The sequence below is a fragment of the Hyperolius riggenbachi genome, chromosome 2 (assembly GCF_040937935.1).
Source record: "Hyperolius riggenbachi isolate aHypRig1 chromosome 2, aHypRig1.pri, whole genome shotgun sequence".
Taxonomy (NCBI): Eukaryota; Metazoa; Chordata; class Amphibia; order Anura; family Hyperoliidae; genus Hyperolius; species Hyperolius riggenbachi.
Genome location: NC_090647.1, coordinates 104,220,673 through 104,248,594, shown reverse-complemented (window position 1 = coordinate 104,248,594; position 27,922 = coordinate 104,220,673). Strand labels below are relative to the sequence as shown.

Below are 27,922 nucleotides of genomic sequence, written 5' to 3'. Positions count from 1 at the left end.
AATTAATTGAACCACTTCTTGCACGGAAATCCTGGGGAAATAGAACGCCAGGGAGGTTAAAGAAAGGAAGACCACTCAACTCCGACCACAACTGCAGGATCCAAGTAGCTGGGACCACCAGGCAGACACGGGAAACAGGAAAGGCAATGATTAGTGGACCATGATTAGTGTTGTCACGTTTGACATGTTTGAATTCGGGAACTTGTTCTAACTTCTTCCGATCCTGAATCTTTACACATGTGCACTGTGGTAGGGAATGTTAATTCGTGATGGTAACTATGAGTACATAGTTACCCATAATCAAAATTTAAATAAGATAGGTGTTGCCTGCGACAGAAGGGGGGGGGGGGGGTAACTTACCTATGTCACCGACTATAGCCATTCAGGGTCCATGAAATGCCACTACTTCCTCATTCTGGGTTTGAAGGAGAAAGTAGTTACATGGATCACATCGGCTAGAGGTGGAGCGCATAACTAAGTTACCCCCCTTTGCCGCGGGCAGCACTAATTTAAATTTCAATTAAAAGTAGCTACAGTACGTACTTGTAGTCATTAGTGTTACCTTATCCTTGTCACCACCTCTGGTCAGCACTCCAATACATTCTCTGGTTGGGTGGTGTGCAAATCCTACCTTTCATGTTGCCTGTACAGGTATCGTTGAGGAGTACGCCTGCCACTTGAGAGGTACGGAGGCTGCCATCTTGATCCCCCTCTAAAAACAGTAGTTTTTCCAGATTATTAGTATTGCTGATCCTTTGGCTATGATGCTGTAAAAAACAAACACTCAACTAAAGCGAGTGGACAGACCTGACTTCTTTGATTTTCACACTTGTTTCAGGTCAGTGACTACAGTGCATTACCGTCAAGAGGACCAGCGATACAGCTAACAAACTAGAATTTCTTTAGGAATAAGTCAAGATGGTAGCACGGATACGCCCCTAAGGAATGTACACCACCCAATAGCCCCACCCTGACAGTAAGTGAAGAAATGTCTTCTCTGAAGACCCTCAAAGTCACTGGCTAATATATATTATTTACAAAGAGCGATAGTAAACTATTTTACACATCACAAAAATATCAGATCCAGTCCAAACAACTTTGCAGGCTGTGGGTGGTGCTTTGCAAAATACTTACATACACACAAGATCTGAAAGACCTGTACCCAGTGAGACAGAAATACAAAGCACAAGTTCAGTATGCATCGTGCAGCTTTACACAGAAACCAGGAGCTTTGGGAAAACTGTACGGACCCGATTCTTAGAAAATCTGCTGTTCAAATAATATCTTCTCAAAGCCAGGTGGTGGTGTGTGATAGAACTCGCTGAACTGGCAGTCCAGGATGGCACTGTCATCCACTGCAAGAACAAACAGGATACCACAGCTTAATAAAATGCATCACAATGCAAAGGTAGTTTTCGCAGTAACATCAGCGTAACAGATACAAATATATATATTTGTTATACTTTAGACAGCTGCTAATGGCCTGCCTCCCACAAACCGTATATGAAAGATCTTCCTATAATCCTCAGTGCTACTAACCAAACATCATAGTTACTCCATAGATATTTCAAATTTTTACCCCTCTCATCCCAAGAAGGAAAACGATAAACAGTGTATTTATGGTATATCCTTTTAAGATTCTCATCAACTCCTTTCTTGTGTCTCAATACATAATAATAAATAATAAATATTATAATTCGGTTAGGTAACCTGCACCAAGGAGGCAGGACTACTTTATATATGGTGAATCTTAGGCTAGGTCCACACTTGCGCACTGTGATCGAAACGGATCCGGTTTTGTAAACAATTTTTTTCTTTACGCCGCTTGGCTTTACACATTTTAATACAATGATTTGATTAATCAAACTAGCTGGGGGGGGGGGGGGGGGGGAGAAAGGGGGGCCCAGGTAAGGAAGGGGGGCAACCCCCTCCCCACCACTGCCTCCCTTCCTGCCTGCTACCCCCTCCAACATGGCGACTCCCCTACCCTGGGACACAGAAAACTGATCAGTTTGTGTCAAAAGATGCCTGTAGAGAGGGATCCATTTTACTATTCATTTTCACTACCCCTCCCCATGTATCCGGGGTCTGTGAAAATGTTGCAAATCCGGACCGTCCGTTCAGGTTTTTAAAACAGATTATTATTATTTAGTATTTATATAGCGCCGACATTACGCAGCGCTGTACAGTGTATATATATTGTCACTAACTGTCCCTCAAAGGAGCTCACAATCTAATGCCTACCATTGCCATATGTCTATATTATGTAGTGTAAGTACTGTAGTCTAGGTCCAATTTTAGGGGGAGCCAATTAACTTATCCGTATGTTTTTGGAATGTGGGAGGAAACCAGAGTGCCCGGAGGAAACCCACACAGACACGGAGAGAACATACAAACTCTTTGCAGATAGTGCCCTGGCTGGGATTCGAACCAGGGACCCAGCGCTGCAAGGCAAGAGAGCTAACCTCTACGCCACCATGCTGAACGCAGATGGATCTGTTTTCTTTTTTAAGTCAAGACGGCTGCCATTTTTAACCTTGGTATCCGTGGCTCCGGTTTTGATTTGGGCTAAAAACCGGAGCCGCGGATACGTTTTTAGAACAATTGTGAACCTACTCTAACTCTTAATTTAGTAAGGCACTGCTCCATCCACACTGGAAGCACCATCTGTATCCATCCCCTCCCTGCTCTGCCAATCAGATCAACTGGTCTTAGCTGGTTTGGTCGCACAAGTCTTCAGAAGAGCCCGGCTGACGCAACTGAGCCAGTTACTGGGGCTGATTGCGGCAGAACGTAGCCACCCGGGACAGGGGCGTAACTAGACATCACTGGGCCCCCCTGCAAAACTTTGGATGGGAACTTTGGATGGGGCCCCCCACCCACCTCGCTTTCTGCACAGGAAAACTGAGGACCAATGTGTTTTCCCCATGCAGATAAAAACACTTAGACTTAAAGGAAACGTCAGGCAATCTATGCTACCCCCAGATCTACTTACCCGGGGTTTCCTCCAGCCCCTTGCAGCCGACAAGTCCCTCGTTGCAGCTCTGTTCCCAGTACATTATTTATTTATTGTATTTATAAAGCGCCAACATATTACGCAGCGCTGGACAATAAATAGGGATACATACAATATTTAGGGGTGACATACAGCAAAATGACAATACCTGAATACAAGAAAGACCAGATCACACAGCACAGTATGAGTACAAGGTAATGCTTAGTCAGTCACGGGATGGAGCATGGAGATTAGGCAAGTTAGGTTCACTCAGATGCATAGCATGGGTTCACAGTAATGGAGGTGCATGATCAGGTTGGACACAAAAGGAGGAGGACCCTGCCCAAAGGCTTACAATCTAAAGGAAGAGGTAGGGACACGAGAGGTAGGAGACCAGAGTTCAGCTGTGAGTTTAGAGCACTTGTGAGGGGTAGTAGGCCAGAGTGAAAAGGTGAGTTTTGAGGGCTTTCTTGAAGATGTTGAAGGAGGGGGCTGTCCTAATGGGTGGAGGTAGGGAGTTCCATAGTGTTGGAGCAGCTTTTGAGAAGTCCTGGAGGCGTGCATGGGACTGGGTGATGCGGGGGGCGGTTAGGCGAAGTTCATTGGAAGAGCGGAGTGAGCGGCTAGGTGTGTACCTCTGAGTAAGATCGGAAATGTAGGTTGGACAGGTTTTGTGGACAGATTTATAGGTCAGACACAGTATCTTGAATCTGATTCTGGACTGGATAGGAAGCCAGTGGAGGGATTCAAGGAGGGGATCCGCCATAGTGGAGCTATGGGAGCAGTGGATAATTCTGGCTGCTGCATTCATGGTGGACTGCAGTGGGGCTGTTCGGGTCATAGGGAGACTAGACAGCAGGGCATTGCAGTAGTCAAGGCGGGAAATTATGAGGGCATAGATAAGGAGTTTGGTGGTGGCAGAGGTCAGGAAAGGGTGAATCTTACAGATGTTACGAAGGTGGAAGTTGCAGGACTTTGTGAGGTTTTGGATGTGGGGAGTGAAGGAGAGTGCGGAGTCCAGGGTGACACCCAGACAGCGGGCTTGAGAGGTAGGGTGAATGGTAGTGTGGTTAACAGTGACATGCACATCTGGGAGGTTTATGGATGTCCGGGGTGGGAAGATCATGAATTCCGTTTTGTCTAGGTTTAGTTTCCGGAACCTAGCGGACATCCAGGAGGAGGAGATGGCTGATAGACAGGAGGAGACCTTGTCCATGGTAGTGGTGGATATGTCAGGGGTGTGGAGGTAGATCTGGGTGTCATCTGCATACAGATGATAGTTAAAACCCATGGAGGAGATAATCTTGCCAATGGAGGATGTGTATAGGGTGAACAGTAGGGGGCCAAGGACCAAACCTTGGGGGACTCCCACAGAGAGGTGGTTGGGGGTGGATGAGGACTCATTGAAGGCGGTCGTGAAGGAGCGGTTGGAGAGGTAGGATGAAAGCCAGGACAGGGCAAGATCGTGAATGCCCATGGACTGGAGGGACTGGAGGAGTAGGGGGATGATCTACTGTGTCAAAAGCTGCTGAAAGGTTAAGAAGGAGGAGAATGGAGTATTTACCTTCAGCTTTAGCTAAGGCAAGGCCATTGACCACTTTGATGAGAGCAGTTTCGGTTGAGTGGGCAGGCTGAAATCCAGATTGCAGTGGGTCTAGCAGTGAGTTGGCATTGAGGAACTGGGTCAGGCGTTTGTGAACCAGACGCTCAAGGAGTTTTGAGGCAAAGGGGAGGAGGGAGATAGGACGGGGTCGAGGGAGGGTTTCTTGAGCAGGGGTAGTACAGTGGCCTGCTTGAAGTCTGAGGGGAAGGTGCCTGTGGATAGGGAGAGGTTGAACAGGGTAGTGAGGACTGGGGCCAATTCCGTGAAGTGAGGCTGGAGTAAATCAGAAGGGATGGGGTCAAGGGGAGAAGTAGTGGTATGGGAAGTCTGCAGTAGGTGGATGACTTCCTCAGTGGTAGTAGGAGTTAAGGATGTGAGGGGAGGATAGGGTGGAGGAGTAGCTGGTTGGGAGGGGGTGGGAGGTGAAGATTTGAGATTGGATATTTCCTGGCGGATAGAGACAATTTTGTTGGTGAAGTGGGTGGCTAAATCTGTGGCAGAGAGGGAGGAAACAGAGGGTGGAGGGGTGGGTTTAAGCAGGGAGTTGAAAGTGGCAAAGACGCCGGGGGTTGGAAGCTTGTGCTCCGATGAGCTTGGTAAAGTATTCCTGCTTCGCATGAGCAAGGGCAGTGTGGAACTGCAGCAGGTTGGTCTTGTACTGTAGGACATCCTGGTTAAGTATAGATTTCCTCCATTTCCGTTCAGTGGCGCGTGTTTCCCTCTGGAGGTTGCGAGTATGGGTAGTGCGCCAGGGCTGGGGGTTAGGGGGTCGGTTGCGGCGAAATATTGGTGGAGCAGCTTTCTCTAGGGCTGATGAGAGTTTGGCGATACTGAGCTGCAGCAAGATTAGGACAGGTTAGGGTGGGGAGAGTGGAGGAGAGGGCATGGAGGGGGTCAGCAAGGACGCTAGGGTTGAGCTTGCGTAGGTCTCGCTGCCATCGACCAGGTGGGCGGGCGGGTAGTTTGGAGGTGCCTTCCGTGAGGAGGTTGAAAGTGAGAAGGTGATGGTCTGAGGGTGGAAAGGGTGCGATGTCAAGGTCTGCAATAGTGGTGGATTTAGTGAATATAAGGTCGAGAGTGTGACGTGCAGTGTGAGTGGGGGCGTTGGTGTGTTGTACTAGTCCAAGTGAGTTGGCAATGGTGAGTAGCCGGGTTACAGCAGAGTTCTGGGCTTCATCGATGGGAATATTGAATTCCCCAAGGATGATGGTGGGGAGGTCAGAGGAGAGGATGTGAGGGAGCCAGGAAGCAAGGTCATCGAGAAATTGTGGGGTGGAGCCTGGAGGACGGTATAAGACCGCAACAATGGCAGGGAGGGGGTGGTAGAGGCGGATAGTGTGGGCCTCGAATGATGTGAATTGTAGGGAGGTAGGTGGGGTGAGGACACGGAAGGTGCTGGATGGGGAGAGGAGCAGACCCACCCCTCCCCCGGTCCTGTTGTCTGGTCTGGGGGTGTGACTGAGGTGAAGCCCACCATAGGAGAGGGCAGCCTCTGCGGCAGAGTCAGAGGGGGTGAGCCATGTCTCAGTGAGTGCGAGGATGGTGAGGGATTTGGAGAGGAAAAGGTCGTGGACTGCTGTAAGTTTATTGCGGACGGATCTGGCATTCCAGAGACTGCAGGGTAGGGGGAGCATGTGTTTGTGGGTGGGATGGATGGAAAGAAGGTTGGAGCGAGGATGGGTGTTGAGGTTATTTGTGGACAGAGGGCTGTGAAGTGTATGAAGCAGGTCAGCAGGGGATGCTTGTCTGGCAGCAGGCTGTGGTCCAGGATTGGGTGATATATCACCAGGTGCAAGTAAGAGTAGGAGGGAGAGAGTAAGCAAATGTGAATGGGATTTAATTGTTTGTGAGGTTTTTGAGCTGCTGGAGGGAGGGAGAGATTTCAGGAGAGCTAACAGTTCATGAGAAGCTGAGTAAGGTGAGGAAAGCAGAGCAGGTGAAATGAATACGGAGTGTGGTACACTGGGAGGATGCATATTGCCATGCAACTTGTAGATATTTGCAGACAGGCAGAACATACATACATACACACACACACAGCCTTATTATTTTACTACATGAGAGCACATGCTATATGGAGGAACAACAATGACATGCTGAACGTAAGATCTAGTATCAATGTAACTTTGGCAAAACATTCAGAATGTCACTGATAGATACTGTTATTACAAGATCTTGGACTCCATGCGAGACAACAAGCTCTCAATGAAGCAGCAACAGTAAGACATCAATCTCCACTCCACTGAGTTGTAAAAGTATTCAGAGGCCATAAAGTCATTAGCCTGTGTGATAAGAATCTAGGAATCCTTTTGCTGAAAAAGGAAAGTCTCCAATTTTTTTTTAAAAATGTGACTCCTTTGTTTTAAAGAGAATCTGTATTGTTAAAATCGCACAAAAGTAAACATACCAGTGCGTTAGGGCAGTGTTTCTCAACATTTTATTGGTATGTACCCCTTTTAAAACCCAGTAATCACCAAGTACCCCCTAGCATAGTAAAAATTATCACAAGTACCCCTTGACAAATATATATTTGATTGTAGTACATGATAATTGGTTCTAAACAATTTCCAAGCATTTACTATTGCTTTTAACTAGCTAGAATGTTAACTTGGTGTTGTTTAAATAAGATTTATCATTTTCTAAATCTCTAAATTTGTTATTCTTGGTTAAGTATATCAAGTCCGAGTACCCCCTGGAACCATCAGAAGTACCCCCTGGGGTACGCGTACCACACGTTGAGAACCTAGGCGTTAGGGGACATCACCTATTACCCTCTGTCACAATTTCGCCGCTCCTCGCCGCATTAAAAGTGGTTAAAAACAGTTTTAAAAAGTTTGTTTATAAACAAACAAAATGGCCACCAAAACAGGAAGTAGGTTGATGTACAGTATGTCCACACATAGAAAATACATTCATACACAAGCAGGCTGTATACAGCCTTCCTTTTGAATCTCAAGAGATCATTTGTGTGTTTCTTTCCCCCTTCAGCTATCTTCCACTGAAGTGTCAGGCTGTTTCTTCCTGCAGAGTGCAGACAGCTCTGCCTGTATGTAATTCCTCAGTATGTGAAAGCCCAGCCAGCTCAGAGGAGGATTTATCCAGCTTGTAAAAGGTAAGAGAGAAGAGATAAGCTGCCCTAATCTAAATAATACACAGGCAGTGTGCAGATAGGGGCCTGGAGGGGGGAGATGCATCACAGAACCACAACACTGAAGAACTTGGCAGCCTTCCAGACACAGGCTGACAAGTCTGACAAGAGAGAGATAAGTTGATTTATTACAGAGATGGTGATAGTAGAACGTGCTGCAGTAAGCCAGAACACATTAGAATAGCTTTTGGAACTTGTAGGATGATAAAAAACAGGATGCAATTTTTGTTACGGAGTCTCTTTAAGGTTGTACATCAAGTCTTTAGAACTTTGCAGCAGTGAGAGACAGATGTTTTTTTATGAACCCTAGGGAGCAAAGACAGTGTACAAATTCCAAAGTGTGTGTGATTCCTTATCTGTGTGCTGGACACATGCACTCAAAATAACAATGATGTGAGAGCAGAATACTTTTTTTTTCCTCCATGCCTTAAGCTGTCAGTCTCTCAAACTTTTCCCCCCACGGGCCCCCTGTGGCGTCTGGGCCCCCCTGCGGAGGCATCCCTTGCAGGGTCTATTGTTACGCCCCTGACCCGGGAGGACGGTGAGGGATGCAGCACACTGCATCCCTCCCATGGGGCTGGAGGAAGCCGAGGGTAAGTATAACATTTTTCTTGCTACTAATTTCAGGTACACTTTTTAACACTAGATTTCTAATGCAACACTGCCCCCTGTGGTCATATGTTAAAAGACACCCTTTGGCAGCATTGCAGTAATGAGCAATGTACAGGCACTGTTTGACTGCCAGCTAAGCATAATGTCCTGCCCTATGGAGAGGGAGGGGTACACAAGTGCAACCCTCCATGGGAAGAAGAGGTCGAGCAAGGCAATCCTCCCTGGTGGACTGCTGAAGAGGCCACTAATGTTAGAGGACATTTGTACACATTTTAGATTTCTAGACTAAATAAATCAGGAATATCAGTTTTTGCCAAGGAAAGTCTAAAAACTGTATGTAGCGTTAGATTATATGGAGCACTTTAGCAACAGAGCAATGGATGGATGGATGGGTGTGGGGGGGGGGGGTGTAGGTGCCCACTTCAGCACTTTAAGTAGCAATTTATGCGTTCTAGAATCTTTGATTCCATAAGCGCTTCCCTACTATAAGGCTATGGGAGTGAGCCCACAGCAGCGTTGCAATTGCAGGCCGATTGCAAAATTGCTGCACTGCGATCCCATTTAAGCAAATGAGGGCCAAAGTCAAATCCTGATCGTTCTGAAATCACATAAAAAAACCCAAACTTGGTACTTTGCCAATTTGGAAATTCTGAATTACTGATAGTGGCTGCAAGTGGGCCCCTAGCCAAGGCAGTATGACCTACAGCCTTACTCCCTCAGAAGCACAATCTGTCATCACCAACAACAAGTCACCTTGGCTGGGCACGAATCAGACTGGGACTTGACTACTACCCTACGTAGGCAGACTTGCCTAAGGTCACCTTATTGAATAGGTGCTGGCTTACTGAACAGGCAGTGCCGAGATTCAAACACTGGTCTAATGTGTCAGAGGCAGAGCCCTTAACCATTACAGAAGTTGTACTTCTGGCCCCCTTAAAGCTTGGGGCCCCCCTGCCACCCCGGTAGTTATGCCCCTGGCCATCTACTATAAAGTCATCAAGAATTTCATTTCTTAGTGTCTGAAATGAGAGTATTGAACTCCCAGCGCATTTTAAAATGAAACAAGTGGACAGATTACCCCTGGAGACACAAACTGTCCTCCTTTGTAAATGCAGTGATGTTTTATCCGGTTGTGAGTGTGCCCAGCGCTTTCATGTTATTTGAATCCAAGTAATGTGTGACTTACCATATACAACAGGATAGACGGTCCCTCTTATGCCAGAGGCAGGACAAAGCATGTTCTTTCCATTTAAATATACATTTAATTCTACATGATCATAGGTGATGCCCTATAGAGAGAAACAAAGGAAAAATCAAGATAATTTAACAGAAAAAAACCTCTGCTGAGACAAATATGCAAGTCTCTGAACAGTAAAGACTCTTCTAGACATCATACAGCAAGTCAGATGTGCTGCCATGGCTGACTAACATTGAATGTATGCTCTATGTGTATCTTTTCATGTTAAAAACTTGTTGCCTATCGATGTGGAACACATAATCTCACTATCATATTTTTCCTCCCAGACCCCCCTTCCCCCAAATATCACTACTATATTCCTTCCAGGCCCCCACCCACAGATCAGACTCTGCATACCTCCACTCCAACACATAAGTGAAGCCCTGCATCTTCACTTGAAGAGGGCAGTAATGAACAGTTTTACACATTCAACATTAGTTTAAACTTTAGCTTAAAAGCGGAGCCAAACCAAACATTTTTTTAATTCAAAATATTTAGTTGCACCACTCAGACACATACAAAGATAAATAAACACTCCTTCAAGCCTATGAGCATTTCAGTGCATGCTTTTCACCCTTCTCTTTTCAGACCTAGGGTTATACAGGTGGCAGCCATTAGCAATTCCTCCTTTGCCGGACACCACCTACTCCACCAGTTTGCTGGATTCTGTCCCGGCAATATAAAAGGAAAGGAGGGGTTCCTCCAATAAATGTAAAATATTTTATATTTGTCATCATGCAGCTGAAAAAAAGGCTGTTTTTAATTATAATTTAGAAAATAGATTTTATTTCTGAAAACTTGTATTTTTAATTTGGGTCCACGTTAAAGTGAACCCGAGCTTCAGCTCGGGTTCAAAATCAGATACTTACCCTGAAGAGAGGGAAGCCTCAGGACCCTATTGAGGCTCCCCCCGCTCGTCTTCCTAAATCATGGCCGTGCGAGGCCACCCTTGCATGTGCAGTAGCACAGTGCCTGCAGCTCCGGCATACTGCGCATGTGTGGGCAGGCTCGCTTGGATATTGCGAGGCCACGCTGGAGGAAAAGGAGCTGCGTGGCTCCGATATGAATAGCGACAATGCCTTCTCGCTAATCTTTCTGGGGGCAGCACTCAGAGACGGGGAAAAAATCTAATTCAGCCAATCAAAGCCAGCACCTGCTGCTTATTCAGCTGTCAATATTATCAGGATATAATTAAAACAATTTAAGATTTTGTACTTTTTTTGTGAATGGAAATATGGCTTAAGGTATTATAGGCAGAGGATCAGCAGGACATCCAGGCAATGTGCATTATGTAAAAAGGAGATAAACATGTTAGCCTCCATATCCCACTCACCTTAGGTTCCCTTTAAAGCGGATCTGAGATGAACTTTTACACATTGGATAATTTTGTTCCTTTCCTATTGTTTATAGGGCATTCCATAAGCCAAATACTTTTTTTGTTTTAATACTGTAATTCCCTATAAACTAAACAAGCCACGCCCACAGGTTTTCAGAGAGCCAAGGCACTTTAAGGGCTCTTTCACACTAGAGGCTGCGGTAGAAAAGGCTGAAACTCAGCCTTTTGCTTAACGCCAATACATAGCGTTTTCAAAGCGTTCTACAGCTCATATGAAAAAGTCCTTTTTTTTTTCTATAAAAATAAGTGAACAACTCAGCTGTAAAACGCTTTGAAAACGCTGAAGTTGGCGTTTTCCATTGACTATCATTGAAACGCCAACAGCCAACTTCGGCTGTAAACAGCCCTGAAAAAGCTCCGGGGAGCTTCAAAACGCAACGCCCAAAAAAGCTGCTTTAGGTGTGAAAGGTAAAATGAAACTCTATGGACTTTTATTTTACCTTGGAAAACGCCAACTATGGTCTTGGCTGTAAAACGCCGAAACTACCCTCAGGTGTGAAAGGGCCCTTAGACATTAGCAAGGGCTCATGGGAGCTCAGTCTGGGCAGGAGGAGGGGGAGGCATTAATAGCCAGAGATTTCAGAGGCAGAGGGGAGGAGGGAGGAGGAGAGGGGATTAGGCTTGTTTGCTCAGATACAGATAAGCCTGCCTCTGTGTAATGTTTACAAACAACATGGCTGCTGTCGTATCACAGGGAGAGATAATCATATTCTATTAAAGCTGTTTGCAGCTAGATTTGCTGGGGGGGGGGGGGGGGGGGAATAAATTCTTTACAAAACCTTAAAAGGGACACTGTAAGGGGGGGGGGGAGGGGGGGAGGGGGAAAATGAGTGTAAGTTACCCGGGGCTTCTAATGGACCTCCACAGACATCCTGTGCCCAAACAGCCACTCCCTAATGCTCCGGCCCCGCCTCTGGTTCACATCCTGGGCACAGGATGTCTGCGGGGGACCATTAGAAGCCCCGGGTAACCAACTCATTTTCCCCCGACCCCCCTACAGTATCCCTTTAAGCGGGGGAAAGAAGTTGAGCTTTCCTTGCCTGGGGCTTCTTTCAGCCCCTCCTAGTCTTGCATGTTCCTTGCTGTCCTGCCAGGTCTCTCCATTGTGCCATTCCAAAACCTCTACGACTGGACCAGTCTCGAGCTCCTGCACATGCACAGTCCTGTCTGCTCACCTTCTTGATTGCGATCATGGCTCTGATCTGGCAACCGCAGTAGCATGGGACTGGTCCAGTTGGCAAACTTTTGGAGGGGCACAACGGAGAGGCCCAGGAGGAAACTGAAAGACCTGCAAGACTAGGAGGAGCTAGAAAAATCCCCAAGGTGTGTTAAACCCAACATCTTTTCCCCAATTAAGCTTCAATTAAAACACTACTGCAACCTTTTTGCACTCTTGTGGCTTGATTCACTAAACTATGATAACTCATATCAGGGCCGCACTAGCGTTTTTGCGCATGAAAATTTGCACAAAAACGCTAGCGCGGCAGTGCAATGAGTTATCACGGTTTAGTGAATCAAGCCCTTTAATAAATACAACCAAAGCGAGATGAGAGAAGCACACTCACCACTATATCGCCCTCTTGCGGCAGGCTGTTGGCTGGTAGCCTGTTTTTCTCTTCGTTGTTGTGATAGATGGCGCCATCGTTTCTCATCACAAGGCTGTGAACGTCTCGCCCCAATGGAATCTGATTTAGGTTGGCCTTTTGGGTTGCAACTCCAAGTCCCCATACGCCTATAGAGGGAAAAACATTTTATAACTACACTCTTATTTATACCACCCACATAAACTAAAGATAATGCATCGTTTTAATGAACTTTAACAAGACAAAGTTGTAAAAAAAAATAGCTGTGCAACACAGATACATTATTACAGAAAACTTTAAGCAAAACTGGAATATCACTTATCTGTGTGGAAAACCCCGAGTATTATGCATTTTTTTTTTAAAAGAATCTGCCTTTAATGGGGAAGAATACATTGTATTTTATAAAAATGCATGCTTTCCTTCCCCCGTAGAAAAGCATTGCATGTGAATTGCTTGTGATTCAAATACATTATGCGGGAATTTCCAACATTGTGATTTGCAATGTACAGTTTTAAAATCACACGAGAGCTGCGATTTTCAGTGCAGATAATAGACTTTCATTTTGTGCGATTTTGTGTGTGTTCCTTGCTCTGCAGCAAAATGCACGATTCAAACAAGTATACTCGCAGCCTTACAAAATCTTGGAAAGAAGATGGTTGCAAGGATTCATCTCCAATTACCTGGTTATTGCAAGCTTGTCTTACCTGCTAAACATCATTGTCAATCAATAATAATCAGGTATACAGAGGAGGCAGCTAAATGGCATTACGTGCACACACCCTATTGTTAGGTAAATTGAGTAAAAGACACAGATACATAGTAGTTCTAGCTGACATAAATATGTCTCATTGCAGTGATCTGAGAATACCACAACTAGCCACTTCTACTGCTGTGCCCTCTACATTCAGGATTTGATTTTAAAGTGTACCAGAGACGGTAATAAAGAAAGAATCAACACTTACCCTGGGCTTCCTCCAGCCCCATTAGCAGCGTTGAGTCCCCCGCCGTCTTCCCGAGTGTCTCCGTTTGTTTGCAATCAGTCTTATAACTGGCTCAGTTGCGTCACTCAGGGTCTTCTGTGCATGCACGGGAGGTCCACGTATGGGCAGAAGACCCCAACTGAGGTAACGGGAACGGTAAATATCAATTTTTTCTTTATTATAGTCTCCGGTTTCCTTTCAGGACCACTATAGCGAAAAAAAAGTAAGCAATTCAAATCTGACAGGTTTGTCTTTGTTTTGAGAAGCATTTCCTGAACGCCAGTTGCTATGTCTAACTGCCAAAATAGGAAGATGCCAGCCTCCCTACTCACTTGTACACTATTTTCGTAGTTGGACTTAGCAATCGCCATTCAGAGAATGCTTTTAAAAAAAGAGAACCCTAAGGGTCCATTTACACTGCATGCAAATTCATGTGCATTTTCTGCACACAAGTTCGCATAGGGCCTGTTTTCATTGTATCCAGAATCGAAGCAAAAAAAAAAAAAAATAAGTCTGCACAGCAGTGTTGCCCGTTTCTGCACACTGAATTTTTTTCATTTTCATAAATTTCAAGAGACATGAAAAACACACACAAAAAGAAATGAGTGATTATGTATGCAAATACGCATATGTGATTTCCTATTCATAAAATTTGCATGCGTCTAGTGGAAATGGGCCCTAAGAATCCCCCATGAGGAGATGGACTAGTCCAAAACCTGTAAGATTTTAACTGTACTTTTTCGCTGCAGTGGTCCTTTAACTAAAAATGACATTTAGCAGGTATGACTCTCACATTGAAGTCATGGACGATCCAGTCATTTGATAGGACTTGATCAGAACAGGAGTGAGGAGAGTTTGTGTGTACTAGGCCTAAAGGAGCAAATGTAATACAGTAGCTAGTTACAGGAACAAGGTGGATCAAACCTTCAGGATGGATGGAAACAATTTCTAATAATAAATAAAGTCCTGCAACTTCCACCTTCGTAACATCTGTAAGATTCGCCCTTTCCTGACCTCTGCCACCACCAAACTCCTCATCCATGCCCTCATAATTTCCCGCCTTGACTACTGCAATGCCCTGCTGTCTGGTCTCCCTATGACCCGAACAGCCCCACTGCAGTCCATCATGAATGCGGCAGCCAGAATTATCCACTGCTCCCATCGCTCCACCACGGCAGATCCCCTCCTAGAATCCCTCCACTGGCTTCCTATCCAGTCCAGAATCAGATTCAAGATACTGTGTCTGACCTACAAATCTGTCCACAAAACCTGTCCAACCTACATTTCCGATCTTACTCAGAGGTACACACCTAGCCGCTCACTCCGCTCTTCCAATGAACTTCGCCTAACCGCCCCCCGCATCACCCAGTCCCATGCACGCCTCCAGGACTTCTCAAGAGCTGCTCCAACACTATGGAACTCCCTACCTCCACCCATTAGGGCAGCCCCCTCCAACATCTTCAAGAAAGCCCTCAAAACTCACCTTTTCACTCTGGACTACTACCCCTCACAAGTGCTCTAAACCTACAGCTGAACTCTGGTCCCCTACCATTCGTGTCCTTACCTCTCCCTCTAGACTGTAAGCCTTTGGGCAGGGTCCTCCTCCTTTTGTGTCCTACCTGATCTGGCACCTCCATTACTGTGAACCCATTCCATGCATTTGAGTGAACCTAACTTGCCTAATCTCCATGCTTCATCCAGTGACTGACTAAGCATTACCTTGTACTAATACTGTGCTGTGTGATCTGGTTTTCTTGTATTCCTGTATTGTCATATTGCTGTATGTCACCCCTAAATATTGTCTGTAACCTAAATTAATGTTCAGCGCTGCGTAATATGTTGGCGCTTTATAAATACAATAAATAATAATAATAATAATAATAATAATAGCTCTCTAGACTCATGGAAAGTAATAATGTTGTGTTTCTGTTCCAGAGAGAAAGTAACAATTTTGTGTTCACAGCCAAATCTCATTTAAAGGGCAACTGAAGTGAGAGGGATATGGACACTGCCATATTTATTTCCTTATAAACCATGCCAGTTACATAGCAGCCCTGTTGATCAATTTGGCAGCAGTAGTATCTGAATCACACCAGAAACAAGCATGCATATCATCCTTTCAGGCCTGGTGCACACCAGAGGCGTTTTTCTGAGCGTTTTGAGTTTTTAACTCTGCTGCTAATGTTATCCTATGTGTCTGTGCACACTGAAGCAATGAGGTTTTGTAAAAAACCCCATAGCATTACATTGGGAAGAGCTTTTAGAGGTTTCAAAAGCTCTTCCCAATGTAATGCTATGGGGTTTTTTACAAAACCTCATTGCTCCAGTGTGCACAGACACATAGGATAACATTAGCAGCAGATTTAAAAACTCAAAATGCTCAGAAAAACTCCTCTGGTGTGCACCAGGCCTCAGAGCTGACAATGTCAAAAACACCTGAGCTGCTGCATGCTTGTTCAAGGTCTATAGCTAAAAGGTATTGGAGGCAGAGGATAAGCAGGGCAGCCAGGCAACTAGTATTGCTTAAAGAGGAGCTGTTAGGTATAAGGTCTCAGAGAAAATAAACACATATATCAGTAGCTAAAGATTGGCTGTACTTACATTACATATGCATTTCACTGTCCACGTTTGGATTTCACATAATTTGTATATAGTATATGCAGAGATAGATGCTCCTGACAGCTCATGGCAGGCTCCATGTTTTTCTGTCAAATGTGTCGTCATGTCCTGCCTGCTTCCTGATCACATATAAGCTTGTACTTGAACAACACAGTGTGCAGTGAATATTAATGAGCCATGTGGCTAGGAACAATAGCTGACTCCTGCAGTGTACTCTGCCCGAGATTTATCAGTGCTACGCAATTACAAGCTGCTGTAACGTCTCATTAGCAGCCGAGGGGAGAGCCCCAGAATGCTTTGCAGTATGGTATGCGGCTTGCGTCTTCTGAATAACAGCCTTGCTGATAAGCACACATCAAAGGTAACTGAGATTTTTATCTTCACTAATTGCTTTTGGGCTTCCTTCTAAACTGTTTAACACAGGAGAATAGAGGTTTAAATTAGCTTCTGCAGCCTGACAGTTACTCTTTAAAGAACAAGCAACACCCATGCTAACCTAGGAATAAAAAGCACATATATAAGTAGATAAATACTACTTCTACTTACGTAACAGATGTATTGTGCTATCCACGTAATGATTCCTGTGAATTTGATAAAGGAAAAGCAGAAAATCCTATTCTAGGCAGCGGCCATCTTGCCAAGCTAATGCTGACATCATATCCTCCATGACTCTTGTTTTCCCCCCTCCCTTCTCTTGCTCATTGTGTATTCATTAGCTGCCCTCCTTCCAGAGTCTTCAGACACTTCCACTGAGGTGTATACTAGGAACTGCACTGTTCTTTTTTTATTTACACATCCAATCACTGAGTCACCTCAGCCTTGCTTGTAAACAAGTAATCAGAGGGTGTTTCTGATAAGCAGCTGGCAGGGAAATAAATGGAAGAGGAGGAATATATTATAGATAAAAAGAACTCCCAGCATTCAATTCTTTGGCACTGTTTGGCACTAGGGCCAGTGTTCCTAAAGTATGTGATAACTACAAACCATAACAGCAGAAAAAGTTTTGCAAGTTTTGAATGCAGGATTAGCATCTTTATCACTTAAAAAGAGTCTGAAGCGAGAATAGATCTCGCTTCAGACCTCATAGCTAGCAGGGGCATGTGTGCCCCTGCTAAAACGCCGCTATAGCGCGGCTTAACGGGGGTCCCTGTCCCCCCAAACCCCCTCCGTGCAGCGGGGGAGCGCTTTCTGGTTGGGGCAGGGCTAACCGCCGCGGCCCTGCCCCATGCGCGTCTGTCAGACGCGTATCTCCGCCTCTCCCCCGCCCCTCTCAGTCTTCCTTCACTGAGAGGGGCGGGGGAGAGGCGGCGATGCGCGTCTGATAGACGCGACTGGAGGCAGGGCTGCAGCCGTTAGCCCTGCCTCCAGGAAGAAGAATACGAGCGACCATTTTCCGACCAACTTTTGCGGGGGGTGGGTTGGGGGTGAAGGGACCCCCGTTAAGCCGCGGGATAGCGGCGTTTTAGCAGGGGCACACGTGCCCCTGCTATATATAAGACCTGAAGCGAGATTTAGTCTCGCTTCAGTGTCTCTTGAATACACTCAGACCAGTTGCTGTTGAAGTTTGATTTTTATGGTGACAATACCGCTTTAAAAGGAAATGGATATGGCAGCCTCCATAGCACTCTCACTTTAGTTGTCCTTTAAAGCCCTGTACACAGGAGACATTAAGGCTTGGTTACTACTTGAGCAGATGCAAAATGGACATGGTAAGCGCTCCGTCTATTTTGCATGCTTTTTGTAAGTGCTCTGTCCCCAACAATCGCCGCTCACCCGTCCTGCCGCCATTTGGTCCCTCTGTACCCAACCCAGAAGGAGCATGTGGCTCTCCATAGGCTGCATTAGACCAACTCTACCTAGCAACAGGGAGAAACCTCATTGGTCCACCATGAGCCAATGAGAATTCACCCGGTTGCTGAGGATTGCCATTGGTCTTGTGCAGCCCAATGGAGATCCCCATGCTTCTGCCCTGGGTTTAGGAAGCAATTGGAGGTGGGACACACAGCCGGGGTAGATGCGTTCCCTCCATAGGCTATATAGGGGAATGCATCCGCCTGCCAAGTGCGGTCCGCTTACTGCGGATCCCCCGGCTCTGTTGCAGACTGACAAGTGTGAACAGCTCCTATTTATAAAATAGTCGATTGAGGCATCTGCCGATAATTTAGCTTGTGTACAGCAGCCCCCGACCAACAACCGTCAGGAAGATCAACTCAGCCGAGCAACAGCCGATATCTTTGTTGGCGCCGCTCACCCAGCCCATCATGTGACGTTGTACTGGTGCTGCTCCATTGGCTTTCCTCTCCCCACACAGCAACAGAATGCGTCATCAGCTGAACAACTGACTCCACGTCTGTACAGCCTCGGCCCAAAGACCGAGGGAATCAGGTCCCGATCCCCACCGGGTGCTGATTACCATCAGGCTGCATGGCATCAATCAAGCGTGTGTATGGACCTTTAGTGCAAACAACAGAAGACAGAAAAAGCCTCCAGGCCAAATCACCATTATTTTATTAGATTGTGTAAGCCAAATAAACTAAAGGTAGCCATACACTGGTCAATTTGCCATCAGATTCGACCAACAGATAGATCCCTCTCTGATCGAACCTGGTCAGAGAGGGATCGTATGGTTGCCTTTACTGCAAACAGATTGTGAATCTATTTCAGCCTGAAACCGATTCACCATCTGCTGAGCTGCCGCTGTAGCCTGCCCCAGACCATTTCCCCCCTCCCCCCCCGCATACATTACCTGAAGCCTGGCCCTGGGCATCTTCTCCGCATCACGGCATCCGTGTATAACTTCCTGTGTCACTCCAGTGAAAGCGGAAGTTCAAATAGAGCGCCCTCTATTCGTACTTCCGCTGTCACTGCAGTGACACAGGAAGTTATACACGGATGCCGTGATGCGGAGAAGATGCCAGCCGGGAGGTGATGCGGAGAAGATGCCGGGAGCCAGCTTCAGGTAATGTATACCTGCGTCGATCATACGCCACTAGCGATGCGCTCCCTACCCGCTGGCGATCAACGGGAATTTCCCGCACGGAGCGATCGACAGGACCGATCTATTTCGGGACGAAATCGATCGAAATTTAGCCTTTAGCGTGAACGATTTGATAGCAGGTTCGATCCCAGTGATCGAATCTGCTGTCAATCGGCGGGTAATCGGCCTAGTGTATGGCCAGCTTAAGGTTCTTATTGATCAATAAAAGAAAACCAAGTCAAGCACCCTGGGATCAATATCATTTTATCCTTTAAAGAAACATTTGTCATTCCTACAAAGAACAATAAGAAGACAACTCACCATGTGTACAGTAAATAAAGTTAATTGTGTCTGGATTCTTTTGTAGTTTGCCAAGTGACTGCCCTTTTCCATTGTATATGAGGTTATTTATCACCATACAATGAGGCCTGTGTACACAGAGAACTCCTGTAGCTGTGTAGACCGTGTACTGGACATGTACAGGTCAGTGTGTACACCACATCTCATTCTGGTGGTTGCACATTTGTGTACTCAGATTAGCTATGTACTATGTCCTTTGACAACAGTCTATGTAGCACTTTACAAAGTGAAGGATTCTCATCACGGAGGGCCCTTTTCCACTACCCTGCGTGTTGCGATCTGATTCCGATCGCCAACGGATTGCAAAACGCATGCGTACAGTAAAGTTAATGGAAACTGCAGAGTCCAATTCCATTGGTGCGATCCGATTGTGGTGCGATTTTGTCCCTTATGCAGGGGGGAGGGGTGATAATGAATTAAACCATGGACACAGCAATTCTGTTTGCTGCCTGTGGTAGTGACAGTGACTTCCGTGCTGCTGCAGAGTGCTGTGGCTCCTATCCACTTGGATTAGGATACGCATGTTTACAAGAGGGGAAACTCCAGAATTACCTAAATTCAAATATACTAGCTAAATGCTGTCAGCATAGGCTTCAACATCATTCTTCTGTTTTGCAGTTACAGATGGTGGAATGTATTGATCAGACATGCTGGGAAGTCTTGGGCTGCCATGGTCGATCAGGTGCGCAGCGATAAAAGCGTGTGATATCGGGACATGTGATAAACGTGATGGAACCCCTGGCCGCTGTCCACTCATATGCAATAAATGTGCCCCCCGTGCCCTTGCATTGAAATATTTTACCTGTCAGCAATACATCTTCCGCATTGGCACCTCAAATGACTACCAGCCTATAGCACCTACGACGCCCCACATGATATATGCCGGTAGTCACGTGGGGCGCCAGTGTGGGCACCTTTTCCACTAGTGGCGACAGCGGACAGGTAAAGCATTTTAATGCATGTTTGCGGGTGGCGCATTTACATTTCGGAGGCAGCGACAGTGGCGGTGTCACAAACCGATCCCCAAAAGATTTCACGCGGAAATCAATTGGGAATCGGCCTGCAGTGTATGGGCAGCCAACAGATCTCTCTCTGATCAGATTTGATGATAACAGAAAGATCGGTCAATCTGCCCTTACATCGCTAGACTACCTGGAAGTGGTAAAATTGACCCGTAAATTGATGTGTGTATGTACATTATACATCATCTTACAAAGGCAATCACGTGCCACAGTTAAAATCAGTGAACTAAAACAAATGTAGGATGCCGATAAAGTGCATGGATACCAACCTGTAGACTGGACTTTGAATTCAAAGTAGCTCTTGTTCTGATGAAGAGGCGCATTGGCAAGGCAGGCGCCCGTGCCACAGATTCTTCTGCCATTCTTCACAATCACAACATCCGTTCCTGGAAAAACAAACCAAAAAATGCTTAAAAAACGTATCCACGATGTCCTCTACAAGACCTCATACATCATGATCTTAGAAGACGATTTATAGCAGAGATTTATACTTTTGCAATACAAACATCTGAAGTGAAACTCCCACTAAAACGGAGAAAAAGGAAATGCTTATAGTTCAGCCCTATACATAGCAGGAATTCAAAGTGTTTTTTTTTTTGTATGCAACCATGTAAAACACAGTTGATCCATACACTTCCTAAATAAACCTTTCCTAAATAAATGTCTAAAACATTTTTCCTCCATGCGCAGATCACAAAGGACTAGAAGATATGATCTATGCATGGAGGGAAAATGTTTTAGACATTTATTTAGGAAAAGGGTTCTTTACAGTAAGAGTGATTAAGATGTGAAATGCATTGCCACAGGAAGTTTTTAAAGGAGGCTTAGATGCTTTCCTTGCATTGAAAGACACCCATGTCTATAATTATTAGGTAATGCCCAGTGGTGTTGATCAAGCGATTTTATCTAATTGCCATCTGGAGTCGGGAAGCAATTTTTTCCCTTTTGGGGCTAATTGGACCATGCCTTGTAAGGGGTTATCACCTTCCTCTGGATCAACGGGGATATGTGAGGGAGCAGGCTTGGTTTCTGTTTGAACTCGATAGACGTATGTCTTTTTTCAACCGAAATAACTATGTAACTTCCTAACATCCACTGCCAACCAGTGGGTAAACTAGCACACACTAAATGGAACCAGTCCTAGGTGGCCAGTCAGAGCCATCTTAGGCAAGAACTTGGTGTGTGTATACAGTACAGGTGTTTCCCAAGGTCCTCCTCCAGGCCCTGTAGCAACAGTACACATAACCCCGGCATACCTGAACACATCAGTTCTCGTTCCTCCAGTGTCCCTTGTAGGATGGGAATCTATGCTGACAGGTGGCACACATACCAAATGTGTATACAACTTTATTATTAAGTATTTATATAGCACTGACATCTTCCATAGCCTTTTTCATATAGTCTTGTTACTTAACTGTCCCTCAGAGGGGCTCACAATCTAATCCTTAAAGTGTCCATACATCAGACGATGTATAGGCAGATTGACCAAGAGACAAATTTCTTTCTGATCAAATTTGATTGGAGAGAGATCTGTTGCCTGCCCATACACGTCACTTATGTGCCCACGTATACGCTGGCAACCACGTGGGGCATGTGTATGTGGATGGAGGACGGGGCCAGCAGTGAACCTCCACAGGCAAAGTATTAACACACAGGGCACATTTTACACTGGGGGACAGCGATGGGGGTTCCGTCGCATTCGTCCTGATTATTGCACACCATTACCGCCGTGCACACGATCGACGACCATGAGACCAATTTTGAGCCAAAATTGGTAGCATTGTTGATCGGGCATGCTCTTGGCAGCACAGATTTTTATCAGATTCTAGTCGAATCAGACGGTCGATCAGCTGCCAAGCCGCCTGCTACCTTTCATTATCCTCCCTCCATGAGGCAGTACATGCAATGCCTCTCTGTACAAGTAACAGCAGGCTGCACAAGGGGCCTGTTTCAGAGGTGGCCTTTATCATGTCAAAAAACAAACAGGTGTAAGCTAATTAACTAAATCTCTCTTCTATATGCACTCCCTAATGCTGGGATGGGAATACACAATGAGATTTTTCAGCAGATTTACGGTACGATCGATTTTCAAATCATTTTTCATTTACCTCTATGAGAGATCGATCATAAAAAATTATCAAAAATCAGATTGGACCTGTTGGAAATTATCTTATCGAAGCATCTATCTGCCAAAAAACCTCATGGTGTATTCCCAGCATAAAGGTAGTCATACTTCTAGTGATGATAAGCAGATTGACCGAGAGACAATCTAATTAGAGAGAGATTTGTCAGCTGCCCATATTTCATGAAATCTCTTAGAAATTGGCCTTGGGACGCTGCATCCACCGACCCGCCCTTCGCCTGACAGAGCCCAAAGTCAGGTAAAGTCCGCATCCGCCGGTAGAGGCCTTTTTCTGCAAGGTGGCAAAGCTACATGCTGAAACCCGGCTGATGTGGGACTCCAGTGAATCTCAGTATACAGACGCTCTTGCTAATGTAATGCTATGTAGGATTTAAATAGAAAAAAAAATCCAATTCTCAAGTGGAATCACACACATAGCATGACGTTAGCAAGAGCTTTTCAAATCACAAGCACTTACGGTAGAAAAGCGCTGCTAGTGGGTCCCAGGCCTCAGTGATTGTTAGAGCGATAGTTTAAGGCACAAGTGCTGTACATAGACACATTTTAGATGATTGTGCTATGCATAAATATGTAAGTATTATGCATATGGTACTTGCTGACAACGTAATATAATCCTTTCAGGACAGGTATGAAAGATGCTTGGAAACAAGATGAAATACACACAGCAGTGTTCTCTTTCACATGCATTATTTATAGCATACATAAGCAGCACAGACCACATCATACAGGTAACCATTAAGTCCAGTGCTGGTAATTGTGAGAATTAGACAATCATCTATGGGAAAGCCACAGTGATGGCCTACCTAATATGAGGTAGCTCACAGTTGTTGGTTACAATGGAAATATAGGTGGGTTTTAACTAAGGTTAGACCACGTGATTTTTATTGCTGCCTGAGTTCCATTTGATTGGTTCCTTCCTCTAGTAACAGGATCATAAAAAACACACAAGTCTATGTCTAACCACAAGCGGAAACACAGCAAGCAACATTATTAGTACCATGGAATCCGTGTAAAACATCTATACATTTTTAACTGCTGTCTGTTGCCACTGTGTAGTTCCTAGAAAGAAACAAAGCTCTACAGTATCATACAAACATGGTCACCAAAACTAAAAGTGTCCGTACATCTAGCGATGTATGGCTAGATCGACCACGGGACAGAGAGAGATCTATTGCCTGCCCATACTCCACAGGCCGACTCCCGATAGATTTCAGCATAAGTCTAGCGACAACGCCTCTGCTGCTTGCCCCCCCCCAAAGTGTAAATGCCCTCCCTGTGCCCATACAGTGTAATCTCACCTGTCACATGATACACATACCTGCGGGCGACAGTGGAAGGAAGTCGGGAGGGGGGTTTAGAGACAGCGTCCCCGAGTCTGCCACGGTATTGAACACTTTTACTGCAGCGCACCCAATCTTGCACTTTTGATCTTCTCAGCATATTCGAATGACACATTCAACCCAAAATTGATTGAATCATTGATCAGGCGGTCATGTGACACGGATTTTCATCCAATTTGATACAATTCAAAACAAATGGTCGATAGGACCACCTTTAAAGAAAATCTGTAATGAAAAAAACTCCCCTGGGGGGGGGTACTCACCTCGGGTGGGGGAAGCCTCTGGATCCTATTGAGGCTCCCCCGCCCTCCCCGGTCCCACGGCGGCGGCGAAAATCCTCCCGGAGGGGCGGCGATGTAAATATTTACCTCTTGGCTCCAGCGCAGGCGCAGTATCCGCTCTTCCCATATAGATAGGCGAAAATAACCGATCTCCGTCGGCCCGCTCTAATGCGCAGGCGCAAGTCTCCTGCGCCTGTGCAGTAGAGCGGACCCGACGGAGATCGGCTATTTCCGCCTATCTCTGTCAGAAGAGCCGCAACAGTGCCCCGCTGGAGCCAGAAAAGGTAAATATTGCACAGCGCGACAAATTTCGCCTGTGCGTTCCGGGGGCTGCAGCGAGACCGCAGTGGGACACAGGAGGACGGGGGAAGGCTCAATAGGGTCCAGAGGCTTCCCCCTACTGAGGTGAGTACCCCCCAGGGGAACTTTATTCATTACAGGTTTTCTTTAAGTAAACTATTTGGTCTAAAGTTGTACTAAAAAAATACCAGAATCTCACCAGACCCCACACGCGGTATAGATAGACTGTACCGCACATGCGCAAGACCCTTCCGGAGGCGCGCGTGATGACGTCACAGGTGAAGGATGGCTGGGTCTCTGTACTACGCATGCGTGACTTTTGCCAAAGTCGCGCAACTACCAGAGCCACCAGCCGGACCACGGAGAAAACCCAGAGGACACCAAGGGACCTCACGGGCTATGGTGGGCTGGAGGAAGCCCCAGGTAAGTCCCGATTTCATTTTTTTAATCACCGCTCAGGATCCCTTTAATATTTTGCAAAACTTAAAAAAAAAAAAAAAAAAAAAAAAAAAAAAGTACTCATCAGGCTCCATTCAACTATGAAGAGCATGAAATGCAATTCTTCAATCGCATCGCAGCATTTCAGAAAATTACATAGCACACTAAGGCTTAGGACAAACTAGGGCGATTTCGGAAGCATTTGCTCCAACAATCTCCGGCATTTTCTAAAACGAATGCAAGTCTATGGTGTTGAGCACGCTAGAGCGCTTGTGATTTTGGAAATAGCAAACGCAATACATGCAGCATTTTGTGACCATTTGGCCTCCAACATAGTATATAAGTTAGCTTAATTGCCAGAAAACGCAGCTCAAATTGCTACCAAAATGCAAAAAGCACTAGGAAGCGGACATTTTTAGTGTGTCCCAAGCCTAACAGTGCGACCATACTCATGATGCCTCTGCCAACATAAATGCACATTATTCTGTAAACTGCACTACGTCCACTGTGTTATTCAGATGGAACTCATCGCACTGTGATCAATGTGATAACTCCATAGGACTATCATTGCATCTGTGCTGCAATGATTTTATCCATTGCGACATGAGGCAACAGACAAAGTGTGAAAGAACCCTCAAAGAAAAGGTTCAACCAAGACTGACCTGTCAGCGCTTGTGTAGTTTAGATTAGAAGACCCTGCAGGAAACGTCATAGGGAACTTTTCTCCAATCACAGCACCCGCTACAGCACAAATCGTTATGACTGGCCAAGTAATGTGGGCGTAGTTTACTACAACCTATCTGAAACCTAGCAGTTCGAGAGAGTGCCATCCACAAAATCAAATTAGCAGAATTTCCCCATGACGTTTTGCGCTGGGTCCCCTAAACTAGTGCTGGACTGTCTACATACATAATCTCAAGCAGTACTAATGTGCATTTATAATCTGAAAGGGGTTCAGAATTACACTAGTTTGTTTCACATATCTCAAAATAACAACCGTTTTATACATCGGCATTTGATTGTTTTGAACTTGTGTGAGGTGTGCTGGATAGCAAAGACCAGTGATAAGTCAAATGCATACTTTACTAAACTTTGCAATAAGCCAACATTTAATTTCCTTGTTCAGCTATATATTTAAGTTCAAATCATTTCCTGATTCCAACAAGGGAGCGACACTCCAATTAAGAAAGATCAATTTTGATAAATGTACTGCACAAAATCGACCACCTTCCTCAATCAGAAACAGTAAGCTAGAATGGTTGAAGCGAGCCAGTGTGAAAGTCCATAGGGAACAGTTCTCCAATCACTGCAACTTCTGCAACTTAAAGCATTCTAATTGACCAAATGTGCACGCATTATTACATAGTATCTGAAAACTATGGACTTTCTCACTCACTCACTCACTTCAAACATGCTAAATCCGAAAGCAGATAACACAGGCTGTAAATTATCAAACAATAAGAAAATTGCTATCAGAGGGGAAAATTGCATGGTGTGTAGCAGGCATTAGTCAAAGATTTGTCTATGTTACCTGTACAGTGTTGACTCATGCAATGCAGCCTTCCAAATGCATTTGGAAAAACACAACTCAGCTATGGCTGAACAGAAACAGCCACTGTTTACCAGCTATAATGATTTGTGGAATGCCTACATTGTTCAGCATTTAATCAAGTTTATGTTTATCCTAGAACAAATATTCAACAGGCATAGAAACAAGCCTAATAATAAGCAGTTCTAATACAAAGTGATTAAATGTGAAGTAAATGGCTGACATACAGAGAGAGCTACTGCTACCACTGCTATCCTGTAGTCTTATTAATAATCTATAGTAAGCATACTGCAGATCACTAGCAGTGCAGCAGCCAGGCTGGGGCCAGGGAGATGCAGGAAGTGAGGAGAGGCAGCTGACACGGCCAGTCCATGGAGCAGGTGGAGCACTCCCACCGCCTGCACTGACTATCACTATGGTCTCACCCATGTGCTGTGTGTCCAGCTGCACGGCCGGCATCTCCTTCAGCGGAATGTGCCCGGAGCCGCCATCCCCGCACCACCTGAAACAGCACAGCAGCGCCGACATGGCTGTCACTGGAGGGTACAAGAGCTTCTGCTACTCCCAGCCACCCACAGCACCTTCTCCTCCTACTACGAGCAGGAAGTGACGTCTGGGAAAGGGAGGAAGTGGACGGCGGTTGCAGGGATCTCGGGAAACTGAAGGCGATACAGATGAGGTCTTGCTGCCCTCTGCTGGGGTGTTTGTATAACGCAATAAGGTCCAGGCTGTTCTGAGCAATACACATGCGAGGCGACAGGCGGAGGACACAAACTCTGACGCACCACTGAAACTTTGCACAGGAGTCGACTCCTCAGGCCCGGAGTTACATCACAAGAGCCTATAGGCACAGATGTCCTGATACCCCACTCTCTGCACTCCATCAACCTACAATCCCCACCAAACTGAACTGCAAACTGAACTGCAAGTGTATTGGCTGGCCCAGCTGTCACTTCACAGTGTTGGACTGGGAGGTGGAAAAGCTGAGGAAATCCACTTGCTGGCCAAGCAGCAGTAATGGCTCATTCACACTAGAGGCACTTTTTCATTTTTTTTAAGCACTGGCGATTTTTCAAAATCACCCTGTAAGCGCTTACGCCATGCTTTCCAATGCGCTAGTTCAAATTGGGGCATTATGTTCGCTGTCCGATCAGAAAAGCGCTGCATGGACCATTTTCGGGGCGATTTTGCAATAATGGGAGGTATAGAAAAAGTGCAATAATCTCACAAAATCACTTTGTGCAGCAATTGTGTTTCCCGCTTTTAAGAATTAATACTTTGAATTAAAAAAAACCCTCTGGAAAAGCACTTAGAAAAGCGCTTTTAACAAAAAAGCACC

General features: G+C 45.6%; 1 protein-coding gene across 1 annotated transcript; it reads right to left on the bottom strand.

Annotated features, from left to right (window-relative positions):
• SPRYD7 (SPRY domain containing 7) lies at positions 1-27,169 on the bottom strand. The gene is made up of 5 exons (XM_068265063.1): positions 27,009-27,169; positions 20,802-20,918; positions 12,557-12,723; positions 9,545-9,647; positions 1-1,355 (listed from the first exon to the last, which is right to left on the bottom strand). Exons 1-5 carry the CDS (start codon positions 27,109-27,111, stop codon positions 1,258-1,260), a joined length of 588 nt encoding a protein of 195 aa, XP_068121164.1. The 5' UTR covers positions 27,112-27,169; the 3' UTR covers positions 1-1,257.
• Positions 27,170-27,922: the final 753 nt, after the last annotated feature.